General features: G+C 37.6%; 1 protein-coding gene across 6 annotated transcripts in view; it reads left to right on the top strand.

The window, feature by feature from the left end:
* LOC131682233 (protein rolling stone-like) overlaps positions 1-17854 on the top strand; it is a 163936-nt gene that overhangs the window by 123080 nt on the left and 23002 nt on the right. For all 6 annotated transcript variants that reach the window (XM_058963584.1, XM_058963582.1, XM_058963585.1 and 3 more), the window contains 3 exons: positions 4813-5056; positions 5353-5475; positions 16244-16424. In XM_058963584.1, the coding sequence (XP_058819567.1) occupies positions 4813-5056; positions 5353-5475; positions 16244-16424 (548 nt within the window). The remainder of the gene's footprint in view (positions 1-4812; positions 5057-5352; positions 5476-16243; positions 16425-17854) is intronic.

The raw sequence follows: 17854 nt of genomic DNA on the forward strand, positions 1-17854 counted from the left end.
GATGACCTGCTTAGCTGATAAAGACGGGACACTCCTTACAAACCGGTACAAACAGTCAAGCAGGCAGACGCTTCATCGACAAGGTTTGCACTAAATACAAGCAAATAGGTCTTGTAGCAATAAGGACTGGTGGAGTTATTGCGCAGAGAGTCACTTTTACAGAAATACTACAGAGAACTTCGCCACTCACCTCGACCAATATTTATGCTCTTTTGGCTTAGGAAAAGTGCGATTTCGACGATCCTCATGTGGGTACATCTGTAACTGCCCACAAAAGATATAGGCAGATGAAATTGCTTGTGAACACTAAAAATTTTCTCTTGACGGGACACTAAATAAAACAGTCCGAGGAAGCGCTGACATAAAATCAAACAAACCAGCTCTTGGTTGTTAAAGTTTGAGATCAAACATCGCTTTCAGGAACACAAAAAATCCCAAGTTGCTCAACATTTCAACCAGAGATTTAACTTAGTGACGGACTGGTTGGGCACTGGAAACTTTGTGATATTACGGCGCTCCTCCCGGCACTGAAGAAAATACGGCAGGGGTTGTTTATTTGCAGGTAATCGCTTTAGCTTACTTCACGATCTTTGCTACAGCTTTAAGGAGGTAGCTTAGTCTACGGCCCACGAGCACATTTCTGTTCCATTAGTGTAGCTATAAAACAGTGAAAACAAGCGATAAAGTTAACAATAATTCTAGAGCTTTTATTCAAAACTCTTTGTTTACTTTCTCTTTCGATTTTTGCGGTTTCTTTATAGCACTTTTCCCTTATTTTACAGTACAGATCGAAAAGCGGTGGTTTTGACTAGCATATTGCAAAGAGTTGAGGGATAAATGTTAAAGCGACCGAAATATTAACAGAAGAAAAACTAAACAAAGAGAGTCACTCAATGTAGATATGTCGTTTTGAATAAAAGCTCTAGAATTGACACGATTTTTTAACTCAAACAGTTTCGTTATTTATTCTTCCATCCACTTTAGATTTAAGAACATTGATATTTATTTTGAATAAATATGAATGGGGCGGACAAGGCCGTAGCGGGCTCTCCTAATGCCTTTGGTGGAGCCTAGGATTGCCAGCCCTCCGGGTTTTACTCGGAGCCTCCGGTTTTCCGAAGAGATCTCTGGGCCTCCGGGTTTTACATGAATTTCTCTGGTTTTGTGGAAAGATTGATAGTTCAACTTTTTTGAGTTTTAGTTGATTCTTTGCAAAACATTTAAAAAGTGTAAGTATAGTGCATTTACTATTTTTCTGGTTCAGAAGAGTCCACCAAATATTTATAATTTCGCACACAAAACAACGAAAATGAAAAACAAATCAAATTTATTACAGTTCAAGGAAAATAATATTTCGCTGTATGCTACAATTAATTATTTTCCTGCAATTTTACGAAATCACTTCGTTATTGGTGGTGCTATCTGCAGCTGCATCAAGGGATGCCGTGTTTGTTCTAATCTAAGTGGCTAGGTCAACATAAAACGAGTTCTTCCGGTGTTGTTGCTGCTCATGCAGCGAGCCCCAGCTGTTGGCTATGGAGGTAAATTTTGCCCCTTTGATGGAATATCTGGTGACGAGTTTCCGAGACCACAGAGTGCTTCTTCTTCTCCTGTTAGTTGTGCATTAGAGCAATGCTCGTTCGACTTATCCTCCACAGCGAGAGTGGTTGGTGCTTTTGTACTCTTTGCACTTAGCCGGGAAAGAGAAATTCTACACTTAATAAAATTGACAAAACCGTTCAGAAACATGAGAAGTTTACAGATTTATTTCGACTATAGACGAGATCATTGTGAGGTAATTTTCCAATCAACCGGGACTAAATTTCATGACATATTACAGAAGGAAAGAAAAAGTATATACTTGTCTCCTTTTTCGCACATTAGGTAATAAAAAGCGACTAAAGCACACGAGGTGACAGAACACACGACAAAAAAATAGATACATCACAATGAATGTTGTTCTATCTATTCCTACAACAACAGCAAAAGGTAGAACAAAATCCATAGTGAATTTTTTTTGTAGCGTGCGTCCTATCGCCTCGTGTACAAAACAGCTTAAAGTCTAGAATATCGTGCAATCGCTTTGATTCCACTTTTTGCTTTGCTTTGGTTTAAACTCCACCCTCAGGTCAGGAAAAATCTCCGGGTCAACGCGTCACCAGAGGTGGCAACCCTAGTGGAGCCTCAGTTTCGCGCCCCTTTGGTATTTATACATTCGAACAGTAAGTTAGTGAGTGTCTGGAAATGTCACACTCATCCTGACTTATTTTATGATTTAGCTTTTCTTATTGGATAATGCAAATCAAGGTTTCTGCATTCCTTTACATTGGCGCCTTTGGCGGGAGACAATGGTTAGTGTCAAGCTAATCGACTTTTAAACTGCTTTACTTGACGATTTACTCACAAATGATCCATCAACGTCCCGCAAAAGGCCCCAAAACTGGCCTTTAAACAATACGTGAAGTATTGGATGCTGTTTCAATTCGATTTCATCTCATTTTCCCTATCAGTCTAGGTGAGGCCTCTTTTGTCCCACATATAAAGCTCGGTGGGTTATTATTTTTCGACCTAGTTGTCGAGATTTTTCACCACTTCCTACTAACCATTTGCGAAGGTGATGAGATATGTTTGTGGAACTAAATTTTTAAATTCGCGCTCTCGGAAATTCGTTCAGTGGCCGCAAGGTGGTAAGCAGTTGAGAACTATAAAGTTTTTGACAACATAACGCCTTCGTTCATGTGATGTGCCTAGGGTGTACCTCAAAAAGTCTGTATACCTTTTAAAGATAATTATACCTTATCTGGCATACACTCTACTAAACACACGCCCAAGCAGATAGTTATCAGGCTAAACGCCGCAATCGTCAATCTTCATTTCGCTATGATGTCCCGACAAAAGAAAAGTTCACATCTACAAGAGAAAAGCGCAGGCAAACTTCAAGCTAGGTACATCGAGATACGGAGAATTTTTCACGACCAATCTGAAGGGACTTACGAAATGATCAAGATAGAGAGGAATCGAGATAGAGAATATGGAGATAGGGGTGTATCCGCAATGAAATTATTTGCCTGGGAAAAACTTCTAAACGTAATCAAAACACAGTTTTTAACGTGGTGTAGTTGAATATAGTGCACGAGATTAAGCTCTTTAGCTTTTTCTCGTTGTTCCACCACTTAAACTTTAGGTCTAACACGAGTTTCATGAAGTTAATCGGAATAGTGTTATCCCGTAGAAACAACAAATTATTAATTCCAAAAATATTATCGACCCGCATTTGTTGGTTCATGTTGCGATTCATAGTTTTTTTGCAGCGTGTTTTTTCATGCCTGAAAACTGTAGACATTTTTGATTCAAGTGTTCTTACTAAAATTATATTCTGTTACAAAATGCAAGAAATTACAGTTTAAATATAGCGAAATTTATCAGTGTAACGTTCATACGTCACGGGTATGTGAACAGTGCACTTCAATCATGGCAAAGTACGCTGGGAATGATTGGCACAGAAATATCAGGAAGATTAATGTAACCCATTTATAATAGAGTTCATTTCGAAACGAGTACTATGTTTGCGGTCATTAAAAACAATAACTTCGTGCCGGGAAAATATAATTGTTGAATAATACAATGAGGGAAAGCGATTTAATGTACTAATTCAATATGAAAATACACTAACCACATAATCCGTACTTTAATCGGAAATGAAGGCAATGTCGATTTTTACGAAACAATAATCGCTCCATATTCAGACCAAATGTCATTCCAAACTACTTTCATCGAGGGAACAACAGTATTGAACTGCTGCAGCTCACTACTGCATTCCTAGCATATCCTAGCTGTTTCAAAACATACCAAACCACAAACATCCCAGCCCGGTGGAGTCATTAATAAATCAACCACCTGTACATTCCAGTGTTCCATGTCCCAACTGGGTGTATACAATCGAATAGGGTGTAGAGCTCAAGGCTGACGGGAAGAACACCGTGCTGCCCTTTTACGCAAATGGTACGTAAACGCCATCGAAAACATTTTTTCAGGAATTCAACTGTATTTTTCATGTTTCAAAGTTCACGGAATTGGAACAATATTGAAGGAATTATGCATTTAGGACCAACAAATAAAAACTCAAATTTTTGTGACGAATGAACCACCAACCTCGTTCCATGGAATCACGGGTGCTTTGACAAATTATCAAAAACCTTTATTTTCTTATGAATTTATCCCCGGTACTATTTACGCTAGGATCAATCCGCGAGATATCTAAAAAAAATATTCAAGCAATCTAGAAAAAAATACGTAACACTACCGCTTCAAACTAATTTTTTCTTCAAAAAAAACATCTCGCGGAGTGATTCTAGAGTAAATAGTACCGGAGATATGATCAAAAGACTCCCAAGATTTTTGACAATATGTCAAAACAGGACGCGGTTGATTCCATAGACACAAAAAAGTTCTATTTTTTATATTTATCAATTCTTCCAAAATTGGTTCAAATCCGTTCAGGTCCGATTTTAAACTTGCGTTTGCTTTCGATCGTTTCGCTCGGAATGACCCATATGGAAAAATAAAGTTCAACCAAAGTGTCGTTTACGTCATGCTTGCATTCATGGGAATCGTAGGCTTTAATTTAATTATTTGTGCGCTCCTGTGTGAAATGTATTATAAAAGTTTCATCAAAAACCCTATTAAACTATTAGTGAACAACATTTCTGCAGTTTGGTTTCAAATGGGATCCTTTTGTCGCAACACCCTATGCAACCCAAAATACATATACACACTTTTTTCATCTTCGTCCTTCTTTCGGTCTCTTTACAGTGGCAAAGCAACACCCAGGTCGGAATATGCTACCTGATGTATCGGCTAATCGTGGCCATACTGTTCCTGGCCGTGCTGGCCTGTTCACTGCTGGACATAGGCCGATCGGAACCGATGCTGGAGCACCATTACGCCAAATGGTGGATCTACCTGACACACTGGGCACTGATAGCGTGTGCCTTCCAGGCCTGGCTAGCGGCAATCATCGTTACCAAAGGGTTGATGATTGACCGGAATGAGTTTGGTAAATATCTTTCCGAGTTTCTCGAGCATGGTCGAATGTGTGTGGCTTGGTTGGATGGTTGTGTGCATGTACATGTCTTTCTAGCTCCCACCAGCGTTCAGGAAGAAAGGCCGTTGCATCGACCTTCGTTGAATGATAACGTAATCCGCATGCCCAAGGGTCATTTGCTATACGGTTGGATGAATGGTGGAGAGCAGAAAGTTCCTGTTCACACATCGACAGAAATTGTCATGTGATAAAATGTGGTTTTCTTCTCACTGTAAAGCTCTTGTTTCCTGTGTTTTATTTTCTTTCAGAGTGGAACATTCATGTAGCAAGGGAGAGCCGGCTTCATGCTGTCTACTGGGTTGTGTACACCATCGCCACGGTGTACTCATTTATTGTCACATTAGTCTATTGGACGTTCGTGTACGATCCTGGTAAGTGTGTAGGCGTTTAATGAGAAAGCTGACATTGACTCGATTGTGAGGATAGAAAGCGGTGTGGGATGGGTTGTACACACATTATTTCCAGTTTCCAATTACCGAGATCTTCATTTTACTCTACGCTTTAGTATCAATCGCAAATGTATGTCTGGGTCAGATTGAATTGGACTTATCATTGTGTTCAATTTAGATTCAAATCCCAATTCTGTGTTATTAATTATAATATATAGAATGAATACAAACAAGATAAATTAGAAATTCTTCTCAACGATTACTATATTTCTCGCAAATTGCACACAAGAGATTATTTGAGAATATATTTTATCAATATAGTTCACTAATGCTGATTTCTTTCAATAATATCGTCTATTTGGTATGGCCACGTTAACTTGACTGAATCGTGGGAATTTCAATGTTTTCACAGAGCCCTTGGCGGAGTCTCAGTTTGGCGCCTCTTTGGTGTTTACTTTGGCTTTCTTTTACAGTTCGACCTTCAAACAATAATTCGTGTACATGGAAATGGCACGGCTATCCCTACTTAATTCATGTTTGACTGTCGTTCACTTCATATAAATTCCAGCTACAAATCTTTTACTGCATATTTATGAAATCAGTTGACGCTAGGTGTTTGAAGGCGACGGAGGGAGCATCTATTCAGAAGACTGTATATTAGGGTGCCAGTGGCATGTATGGAAAAAAGGTGATCATCGAATTTAATAACCAGACGCACCTCAACAGCATTAGCACCTCGAAAAAAGGCTCTTTGCAAATGTTTAGCTCAATCGGACACGATTAAGGGGTTGCGCAAAACGACCAAAGTGAAATAATTTCCACCCTTGAAAAATCACAAAAAAATCTAGACCAACATGTGAAAAGGGCAGAAGTCCAAATGAGAGTCTCTCTGTGTTTACTTTCTCTTTCGATTATTATGGTGTGAGCATAAAACTTTAAATAAATATTGGAAGACTCAGATGTCGTCTAGCATATTATGATAAGCGTTAAGGAGCAAACGTAGAAGCGGCCGAGTTATTGACGGAAGAGAGAGTAAACAAAAAGAGACTCTCATTTGGACCCTTTTCTCATGTTGGTCTAGAAATGACCCTTAGAATAGTCAAAACCTGAATTCGAATTTATGATGCTTAGGATGTAATGAATCGTCAAGCTCTAATACCACTGTTGTTACGGCATTTAATTAGCAAGGGACTGGAAGGTGAAGTATATTTTTTTTCAATATTAACAGCCATAGTACTCAAGGGAGAGCAAAGAGTTGAAGGAAGAAAGCTTAGAAAGGCGTGGATAGGGTCATCTGCGCAAGCTTAGAGTTTCCCGGCGACTTAACCCTTTGTCTGCCACCGCAGGAGTCAGAATCTTTTCAGAGAAGACAATTGATGCTTCTATCTATTCTGTATTAATCTCCCAAACATTACGAAGATCGGTGAACTGCATTGCGGGTTTTTTTACTAAAAATGTAAACAAAAGTCGCACTCACACGTGTCATAAGTGTGTATTGATGACAAAACTTCTATTCATATCTTTGGTTTAATTTGGTCTATAAAAAATCGGTTAGAGGCATTTTGAAGGAAATGAATCAGGGAATCTAGAAAAAATAGTAACTTTTGTTTGCAGTGTTGCCAAATATGCTATATTTCCAGTTTAAAACTTAAACTGTGTTTTTCTCGCAACTCGTGTATTTTTTTTTTGAAAATTTTTATGCCATTGTGTTACTCAGACATTTTTACGTATAAAAACATCTAAAACTTTAATATAACTTGAGCAAATCTGAAGATATAGTGATTTGACGCAAAAAACTAATCATTTATCATCATGTTTTTCGCTATATCTTCAGAATATATTGGCTCAAATGGCACGTTCCCGAAATTCAAAATTCTGAAAATGCCACTTTGTAGAGATTTTTCAGATAAGTAATGTGGCACTCAGTTGACAAATTGACTAAATAGGTCGTTAACAAAAAAATGGAAAAAACTCTAATACCACCCTCAATTTTTTAATGGAACTTCGAAAATTCTGGATTTGGGTTGATACTTGGGTTTGAAAAGAATGCTTTTAATTAAACTTATATGCCAAATGTCTTATATATGTATGAAACAACGGATCTTGTATGTTCTCGTAAAAAATTGCTTTGACAAAAGTTGCCTCCCTGGTATTTTTATTTTTAAACTGAAAATTGTTTTTTTTTAATTGACACCAGATTTTGATATTTTATGGATTTCTAAAACGCTTGACTCACAAAAAAAATAAAAGCTGCATTTCCAAACTCAAGTCCCATCTCAATTCAAGATTTTTTTTGTACCACAAAGGCATTGTTTTCAACATTACACCAGATTTCGACGCTTCATGACATTGTTTTTCGATTACGCTCAAATGTTGCATGGGGTCTTTTTTTCGAGGTACAAAAACTTTTGAGGTGTGTCCGGTTTGAAATTTCAGGAAGACCATAAATATTGGCACTCTACTATATATCAAATATACTGGGGAGACAATTTTAGGAACTTTGAATTGATTGGTGAATTGTAGATTACGGTGGCTATCATAAGATTTAAATTGTCAGTCCAAGGACCGTCTTTTGCACAAGCAAGTGGAACAAAAATGCTTTTATGATCTATTGCTGATAAAGTTTTTTACACATTCTTCGTTCCAGTTTCTAATCAAATAGGTTGCACCCAATCATATATCGCGTGAAGATAGTTATTCCTTAACTGTCAAACTCAGATTGTTCTTCAAGTTATATCTTCCATGATTTCTGTCTCTTCCTTCCTATTCTTCAGTTTTCACTTTGCGTCTGGCTTTAGGTCCGTGCATAAATAAACTATCCTGAATTGACCCAAAAGATCCTAAAATGGATGTCGAACGTCAGACTTTGAGCTTCCACTTAAAATCAAACACATTAACTGAGTTCGACCATATTCGATCATTTTTCAGGTCAAAGATAGTCCGCACAGTATGCTAGTATTTCGCAAGACGCTATGCCAGATATCTCGAAAGTTCGCCTAGATAAGCTCAGAATTGTGATATTTTGTCTAAAGCAAACAAATGATTTTATTGGCGACAATACATTCATGACGAACCAACTCGTTTACATACCCGCTCACGAAGTTGAGATCGATGGTGTAGTTATCGATTTGAACTTGACATGCATACTTAAGGACGGGATTGGCTGTTTTAATAACCCCTTGCTCCAGTGAGCGAATATTTTGAGTGACAATCGCACCGAGCGAGACTGCTTTGCGTCTTGCTCGACAAAGATCGTCTGCATTATCGGTTGTTTGTGCCGCGCGTCACATATGCAGTGTTGCACTAATTACAAGAATATTGGTCTTTATAACAATTTTTTTTTCTTTCTCTTGAAAGGCCGCCAAATTTAACAGCAAAAGAAAGCTCTGCCACAAATCCGAAGCAGGTGCTGGTCTTAGACAATTGAGAAGAAACAAAGAGTTTCCAAAGCTTCCAGGAACACCAACAATATCATGTTACATCGTCGCTGTTGTGCTAGCTTTTGACAAAAGCCATTTTGGAGTGAACTGAGTTAGATATGCCACGTACTAAATTTTAAAATCTCTGCGTTTTCAGAATTTTGAAATTCTGCGGGGTTACTGAGATATAGCGAAACACGATTATGACAAGCGTCAATTTCTCGAGTGATTGAGTTGTGCTACCTCGTGACAAAGAAAACACAGACAACAATCTTAGCTTGTTGGCATGCTGAAATCCAAAAAGCTTATAGCAAGGCTACAGATTTCTCTGATGCATACGTAGTTCCTATGCAGATCAACCATAATATCATTAGCTTCTAGGTTTAGATTCTTGTCTTGGGAGCAAAACTTTTCCTACCATAGCTTTTTTTTGGAAATTGTTGGCTTGGCTTGTGTTTTCAGGATTACTGAACAATTTTTTTTTTGAGATTTCCACTAGTTTTGGAAAGTATGCCGAAATATAATGATGGATTATGCAAGATGAATATTTTTTTCGTCTAGTCGCCTGTCAACAATAACATTGCTTGATATATATTGTCTCTAAATTGTCAATTAAATCAACTTTTATTTATTGTTTTCCCGAATAAAAGAGGGAAAATTGTGAAAATTTTGTGTTTCAATACCATCATTTTGTAACCTGATATTGCTGCTACCGCATGGAAAAGTATACCATTGGACATAGTGATCTATAACGCATAATTTTACAAATCAGTTCTTTATATGAAATCTTCTGTGCACATTTGTGACAAGTCATATTTTATCATCAATACACACTTATGACACGTATGCGAGAAACTTTGGTTTACATTTTAAGCAAGAACTGTCAATATAGTCAACCGTTCTTCGTATAAATCGAGAGATTACTACAGAAAAGATAGTAGCAACGATTTCCTTCTCCGAAAAGCTCCAATCTCAAACTTTAAAAATCGTTTATCTAAAAAAGTGCTGAATAGCGCTTGTCATAAGATAGCACAACAGTGACGACATGTGATGAATAGTATCGGACTAGTTCGGTCAAGAGGGTTTTCTACTCGCGAGGTCTGAAATTGAGCACTTTTTTGGAAATAAATTGTAAAGCTTATTTTTTATTTTGAAGATACATGTTTTGACCTTTTTATTTTACTTTTGAAGACGAAAAGAAAAATTTCTTGCGATCTTGAAACTTCATTGATAACATTGATGTTGAAACTGCATGGGTCCCGCTTATGTAAAGTTTTGGCAAATTGGATTATCTGTAATCAGAAAACTCATGTTTTTATCATCATAGTCACGTTGGCTATGTTTTCCTGAGATGAATTTTTTATTTTATAATTTGTAAAATTTATGTAACGATTTGTGAAAATTTCCAATATTTACTTTATTTTTTGGCCTATTAGAAGCCATAAAAATTGAACAAGTTGACATTTTGCAAATCCCTCTCGGAAAAAAATAGCAGAATGTTTTCTGAACAATTGGAGAAAAAATATTGAAATCGGTACTTCTATAAAAAGTCTTACTTGACCGCTCAAAAAACACTACTTTCGAGAAAACGCGTTCAAAAATAAGGTACGGCTTATAACTCGATTGTAGTACATTACTAGCTAATCTGCCATACCGGGGCCGTAGAGTTCACCTTACTCACCCCAAAATATTCTTGGTTGTGCACATTTTACTCCCTTTTGAATTCCGGCGTGTTTTTCCGCGACACCCACTTTGCGTTCAGAGCGAGTGATACGTTCACCGTCCAGTCGAATAGCACATCTTTCAGCTTCAGTTCCCAACGTAATTCCCATCACTTCCATGGCTTGTAATATCGATGAAAATCCTTGGTTGAAGATGCTGACGGCCAAATAAGAATTTGTGCAAGTGTTATGGCGCTAAAGCACGGATTCCACTATTCAGAAACCCATTGATGTTTTGGGTGTGAACTCCTAAGCATCTTTCTAATAAATCATTATATGATAGACTTTTGTTGATCCTGACATGTTCGAAAGTTTCTAAAGTTGCTTTTGCTTCGGTCTGACGTCACTTGCACCAACTGTCCTTGCCGAGTGAACACTTTGAGTGTTGGGGATTTTCGTTCGATGACGAGCAGTGTTCGAGGGAAGTCCAGATTGCATTTCGCATATGTTCTACAGAATTTGAGTTTCTTCGAATCGCCAGCCCATAAAATTTTGCTAGCTCGCCGATTGATTTGTCCGTCAACATTACCTTTCCTTTCCCACCGATACCTTCGTATTCTTTCTTCAGTTTATTTTCTTCCGTTCGATTTTCTCGCCCCAAAACAACAAGAAACCTTTCACAGACGCTCACATATACATAAACCTTCAAGAGAAGACCGGTGAATTCTTTAAACAATGATCTTTCCATAGACAAGCGCCATCGAGGTGCACCGCCCTTAGTATCTCAGAAACGGCCGGAGATGGGTTCCTAGAAACATGTCAAGGAATATGATTTTCACCAAATCCTTTCTGTGACGTATTCTCAGTTACATATAGATTGAAATTAAATTAAGATAAAAACATCGATTTTTTGAAACCGTGAGAGTAGAAGACCCCGGTTTTTTACTTTATTCATATAAATATTCTGAAAAATATTAGGTAGTCTGCGAAAGTTGTATTCTGTTGTATTTTATTCTGTAGTTCACTAACTGCAACCAAGAGCAATGCCGCATTGTTTGTATTTAAACTCATAACAAGTTTGCTTAAAATAAAAGGTGCTATCAACACCGATAACGATGCGAAACATCTTATTTAACTCCACATTTGACTTAATAGAAGCACTTTTTTCTGCAGCGTACGGTGCTCTGTTAAATCGTACCCTCCACAAAAGCACGCATCGAGTCCTACCATAAACATAAACGAAAGGAAATTAAATTTAATAATTACATATGCTCTCACTACCGTTCATTAAACAGTTGAAGCGCGTGTTTTGCAGTTTACATAAAATGTTGGAGATAAACGTTTGTCCAATTGTATTGTATTCAGGGTACAATGGATTCCCATACAAAAAAAAAACAAACTACCGGCGAGGAAATTTGCATTGGTTTTGAAGCCATTTATTTTCAACTTATATACATACATACTGCAAATCGAATTTGGTCATCAGCGCGTTCCCTATAAAAAATAGTAATAAAACGTGATTGTCAAAAAACTTGCATTTTTTTTATTTTGATCGTGTGTTTCGTGTATATATATATATATATATATATATATATATATATATATATATATATAGCTAGAGTAGAATAGGGTCAAATAGGTATGGGGATACAATAGGTATAAAGCCTTATCTTTGCTATGTTATGGCAGAGGTCGCTCATGTTACATGAATTAAATACACGGTAGAGATCATCGTTAACGACTGCCATCTCGGCTGTTTCCGTGGATCGGCTGTAGTAGTTACGTTGTCGTTTAATTTTTCGTGTGTTGTTCAGCGAAAACTCATTGTCTTTCGTCCTCAGTACAGTACATATAATCAATGTAAAAAAATGTCAAGGGAGTTTTTTAAAAGCGTCAAACAAAAAGTGCCGTCACCTTAATAGATTTAGCTTGAAAAATATTTAGCCAAGCGTACAATCATTATTGCTAAATCGTTACCAGATGTATAACCTTTCCAGCAAGTGCTTGTTTTCTAAATCAGTGCAAAAGAATCATCGCGCGAGCTCGCCAAAGGAAACTGACCTACTTGACTCTATATATTTCATGTATTCCTACTCGACCATCTTGTCCCCAATATTAATTACTCCTAGACTAATAACATTTAGAGTTGACAGAAAATACTTTTTAGCGATGAAACAGTAGAAATAACTCACGAAATTGCTCGAAGGAAAATCCTGCAATTCTGATGCTATCATCTACGATACGTTTTACCGAAAAAAAATATTGAGAAATTGTTAATTCGTCCTTTCAGACAAAAAATTTTTTACGTTTCAAATATCGATTTAAACTTTCTGTTTCTTACAAATATATCCGGACCAATCGATTTACACAGATGTTACTTATTATAGCCTCAATCAATTTTAGGTTGATTTGGACCAGTTCCTACTCCATATAGTATATTAATTATAAAGTTTCACATATGAAAGAGAACTTCCCATTTCACAGTTTTTATATAAGGTAAAATATAAATTGTATTGCAAAAATAGATATAAAACGTATTATCCGCATTAGGCCAGATTTGGAGTCATTCGGACCGTTAATGTACTTTTACGCGGAAGCGTTTGTGTACAATATGGCAAGAGATCGAAAATGCCATATCAAATACATATGTGCGCAATTGTCAGGCTTGCAGAAAAAATACTTGAAAAATCGATTGACACGTTTCAGTTCTATATGAGCATGAGCATAAGCATGATGACCGTACAGTTCCTAGTTGCTAGTCCGTGATTGACCAGAACAAGTGAAATTGCTTTGAGAAACATTAAGGATTATGTTTCGAGAATTCTATACTTTGAAATGCCAATAACGATACTTTCCTCGTCCTTATAGTCATCGGGAAGGAAAGGAATGTTAGTGTAACTAACGTTGTTATGGACACCGTGTATATTTACCCCTGCGTCTTCACATTTGCCACGGAAAGGAGCTTTTGTTAGTGGGGTGGGGTAAAGCGTCACACAAATCTGGATTCACCTTGAGAAATGACACGATATGTGAAACTCTCGGACGTGGTATCATGTGTTTATTGCTCTGGGCAGCCGGGTGCCGAGAATTTACGGTAAACTTAGCGTTTGTTGTGTTAATTTGGATATGATAGGTTTGTAAAAAAAATCAACACCAGCTCCGGGCTGCTGATAGTCGGGAGTATTTCCTATGATTAATTGAATGAAACGGTATGTGATCGAATTTATTATTCCTAGTTGCTTTATACCGGCAAAATAATGCAATATAATGAAAAGCGATAACCTTTAGTGTATCAAGATGTTTGTCGAAATAGATATGCTAATACCTGTGTAATTGGAAATTTCGCACTACAAGTATTATTAATCGTGTGTCGATTTTATTTATATTTATACAGCAAATAAAACGACAATTATATTTTGGTTTCTTTTTCCGCTCACAATTAAATAAATTTCCGATTGTTGTGTTATCATTATTCGCGCGCTTTGTTAAGCGATACTGATAGTTAAAAGATGTATTCAAACTAACACCAAATTGGCACCAGTTAGACACTAAATCCAAACAGCTTCATTGTATTATTTTATTTGTGGCAGGGAAAGCCCCCTGGAGCTAGGTTTCATTCAAACCGTCTATCCAGCAGACATACAACCTCCTCATCCTTTGTGCTAACAGATTACAAACATCCACTCTACAGTATAATTAGCATAAGGACAAAAGCTAACTTGACAAAGAATTAATAAATTACCTAGTGGACCGATCCTTTCCAATATAACCTATAAATAAATAAGCTTTTGGCTTTTTTATTTCATTCAACTTCAATACCATAACCGTACGCTCGCACCATATGCTTATGCTCATTAGGTTCTGTATAACATCTGGCTGCAGCTTCTTCTGTACGGAAACCCACTTTTTCTTCATGCGTTCCTCAGATTCGACCTCCTTGGGATGCTTCCTTAATGCCTGCTTCTTAATCGCCCAGTTTTTTTTCGATGGGAATTAGTTCCGGTGCGTTGTCCTTGGGTACGAAAGTGACTCCGTTGGCTTCGTCCCACTCCAGGACAACATTTGAATAGTGACACAAAGCTAGAGCCGGCCAGAAGGTCGTAGGGCCCTCGTGTTGATTCAAGAGAGGAAGCAGACGCTACGCTGCTGCTTGAGGTAGATCCTCCCGTTTATAGTCCCGGTAGCCAAGAACGGCGCACTCCGTTTGCCACACGAGCAGATCGTTTGCTAAATCATGTATTTATTGGCAAACTTTGAAAGTTGCTGCTTCCTTACTTCCCCCGGAACATCAAACTTGTGCTAGGCGGTGAAGAACACTAGCCCTGGAAGCTGTCGGAAGTCCGCCTTGACGTAAGTCTCATCATCCATGATGGGAAAATGAGGTATCGTTAGCATCTGGGTGTACGGTTTTCGGGCCCATGATTTTTCCACCGTATTTTGCCGCTCGTTCCGATTTGGAGCCTTCTGCACTTTGTACGGCCATTTTTCCAATTTTCGAAAAACTGACAGCGATAAAATACAGTATATAAATACATTCTAAACTACTTCTAACCAATCGGTTCTTTTCTACAGCGTTTATTCCATGATGCAATTTGAAGTGGGACATCCTTTAATTGCAATTTACAAAGCTGAAGGAGACTCATGATGATGAAAACTACAGAGAAATATCGCTGTTTGGTTAAAGTCATTGAAAAGATAGTTTACAATGAGATGTAGGCTACTGCGTCTGACATAATTGACGAATGTTTGCACGGATTGTAAAACAATGCTCGACCACTTCAAATTTGATGACGTACACTAGCATCTTAGTCTCCGCTGTCAACAAACCGATGCAATATATTTTGAATTTTTCAAAACCATTTGATAAAGTACCACACAACAATGCACATCTAAAACTATACGTCTAGTAGCAGTGCTATCGTTAGAATTGGTTCGCCACATTCTAACTTGCTTGGTATGCCAACCGGAATCCCTCAAGGAAGTCACCTAGGGTCGCTAATTTTCGTTTTATTCATACACGACATCTGCACTCGTATTAAATTTGTACAACTATTCTACACAGATGATTTAAACATTTTTCGTCCTGTTACTTCAGGACTTGTCATGTAAATTGTTGAAAAATCCCATACAAACTTCGTACACGTTGGTCTGGTAGCCAGACTTGTCCGATTTAGCTCAAGTTTGGAGCAGACATTCCTGGTGGATCTGGAAACGATTCAGGGGTGGCCCCATAGGGTCAGGTATTTTTTTCTTATCGCTCTACTAAACACTGTACAGTTAATGATCAAAACAACTCTGCGGAAAATTCAACGAAACCTCATTTTTTTAAATTTTAATGTCATCAATTCTAATCATGACTTAGCTATTAGAATTTTTAACAGTTTAGATAGTAAATTCTGTTTTTAAGTATTCTATACGATGTCCACTGAAGAACACACACACACAAGTTTCACTAATTCCACATGTTTTACAAAACAAGAGTTCTATGAGTTATATATGGTTTTACGGGAATAACACGGAACACAGTTACCAAACACATAACTTTGGTTTACTGTTGTGTTCCTTGTTCCAGAGTTCATAACATATTCACGATATGTAGATCGCATTTTATTCCGTCAAATGTAAATTGTCAACCGAACCCATTCTAACTCTCTGCCTGTATCATTCCAGAAATACACCGCGTGGACGCCGTCAATCTGATGGTACATGTGCTCAACTCCGTCATAATGCTAATCGATTTGACCATTGTGGGACACCCGATCAGGCTCAACCATGCCTACTGGACAACCGGGATCGGTGTGGCATATGCGCTTTTCTCGGTCATATACTATCTGGCCGGCGGGACCGACAGGTAATATGCTCGTTTATGCAGGCTCCGAAAATTTCACAACCAACCATCATGGCATTGGCATTTGACGGACTATGAAGGTTCAACAAAAGACCACCAATAATGCTAAAAATATCACCTCGCAACCCGCGAAATGTTGGAACAATTTATCGTAGCTTCGGTGGAGCGTGTTAAACATGCACGAGCCAAATTAATTTTCAGCTCCATTGGATAGTGTTGTTTAATTTGAATCGTTTTGTGTTTGAAATAAAATGATCTGCTTTCATATTCTTCTCAGGAAGGAGGTCAAATGCAAATATTAATAAATTTACGACCAGGCGGTCATTCATAGTAGCTTTCCACATGTTCTAGTACCAAATCACGTGAAGTACAATAACATTAAATTTCCACTAAACGAATTCAATCTTATACTGACTCTAACAGCAATGATTAGACGTTTGTTTTATTTCGCGAGTAGTTTTCAAACAAAATAAAAAAATGAAGGTTATATTTGGCAAATTGCCATTCGTTTGCCAGTTTTCTGGGAGGCTGACCCCACTATAAAATAAAATCGATTGTCAACTATGTGCTTTCAAATAATACGACACCAGAGTCACATTAAAAACGGTTGGCGTTCTCGGCATCGCATAACTAAGCGAGCAGAGTTGTGAGACTGTGCATCAGCTTCGGTACCAAATATACAAAATATAGTTTGCACCGTTACAAATTGTTATAATTGTGGGTGGGCGATAACTACAGATTCGTTAATTGAAAAACAGATGCATCTAAAATACCGATAAAGTTAAGAAAGATAATATCATTTGAATAAAAGGATAATATTCAATAACTTAATTAGGTGCATGGATTTTAACACGATTTTCAATCAAATTTTTGTTAAAAGTTGTGTATAGTTACAATCGAATGAATAAACATATCGTCAAAATTTCACTATTTTTGCAGTGTAACTTTCATTACCATTGAGCTATGCACCTTGAATCATTCAAGGTTCCAAAGTGCATCCGAACAAGCTACCGTTGGTTGTTGCATCAGGGAATCTGTCATGTCACCCTGAGTCCAATTCATTTGCCGAGAGTGAACGCTAAAATATTCAGTGATGGTGATTGTCCTATACACAGATTTCATTGATGCCACTCGGATCCTGAAAGTTAGAACCTATTGCTTATTGCATTGGGCTTTTCCCATTGGTTCATTGCCATCTACATCCAACGTTTCTTCCCTCATAGTTCGTTCCCACGAAGGCAGTTCGTTTTCATTAGTGCCAATAACAAACCGAATTCATTCGACCTTGACACATTGAGCTGGTCCTAGCTGTGTGTTTCATTATCTGCTTCCTAGAGACAAATGAGAATTTAATTCAATTAACTTGAGTTCAGTTTCCATTCGGCTGTAAACCGCTTGAACGTGAAAGTGAAGCATAGGAACATGACAGCTGC

The sequence above is a fragment of the Topomyia yanbarensis genome, chromosome 2 (genome assembly GCF_030247195.1).
Source record: "Topomyia yanbarensis strain Yona2022 chromosome 2, ASM3024719v1, whole genome shotgun sequence".
In the NCBI taxonomy this organism is placed as follows: domain Eukaryota; kingdom Metazoa; phylum Arthropoda; class Insecta; order Diptera; family Culicidae; genus Topomyia; species Topomyia yanbarensis.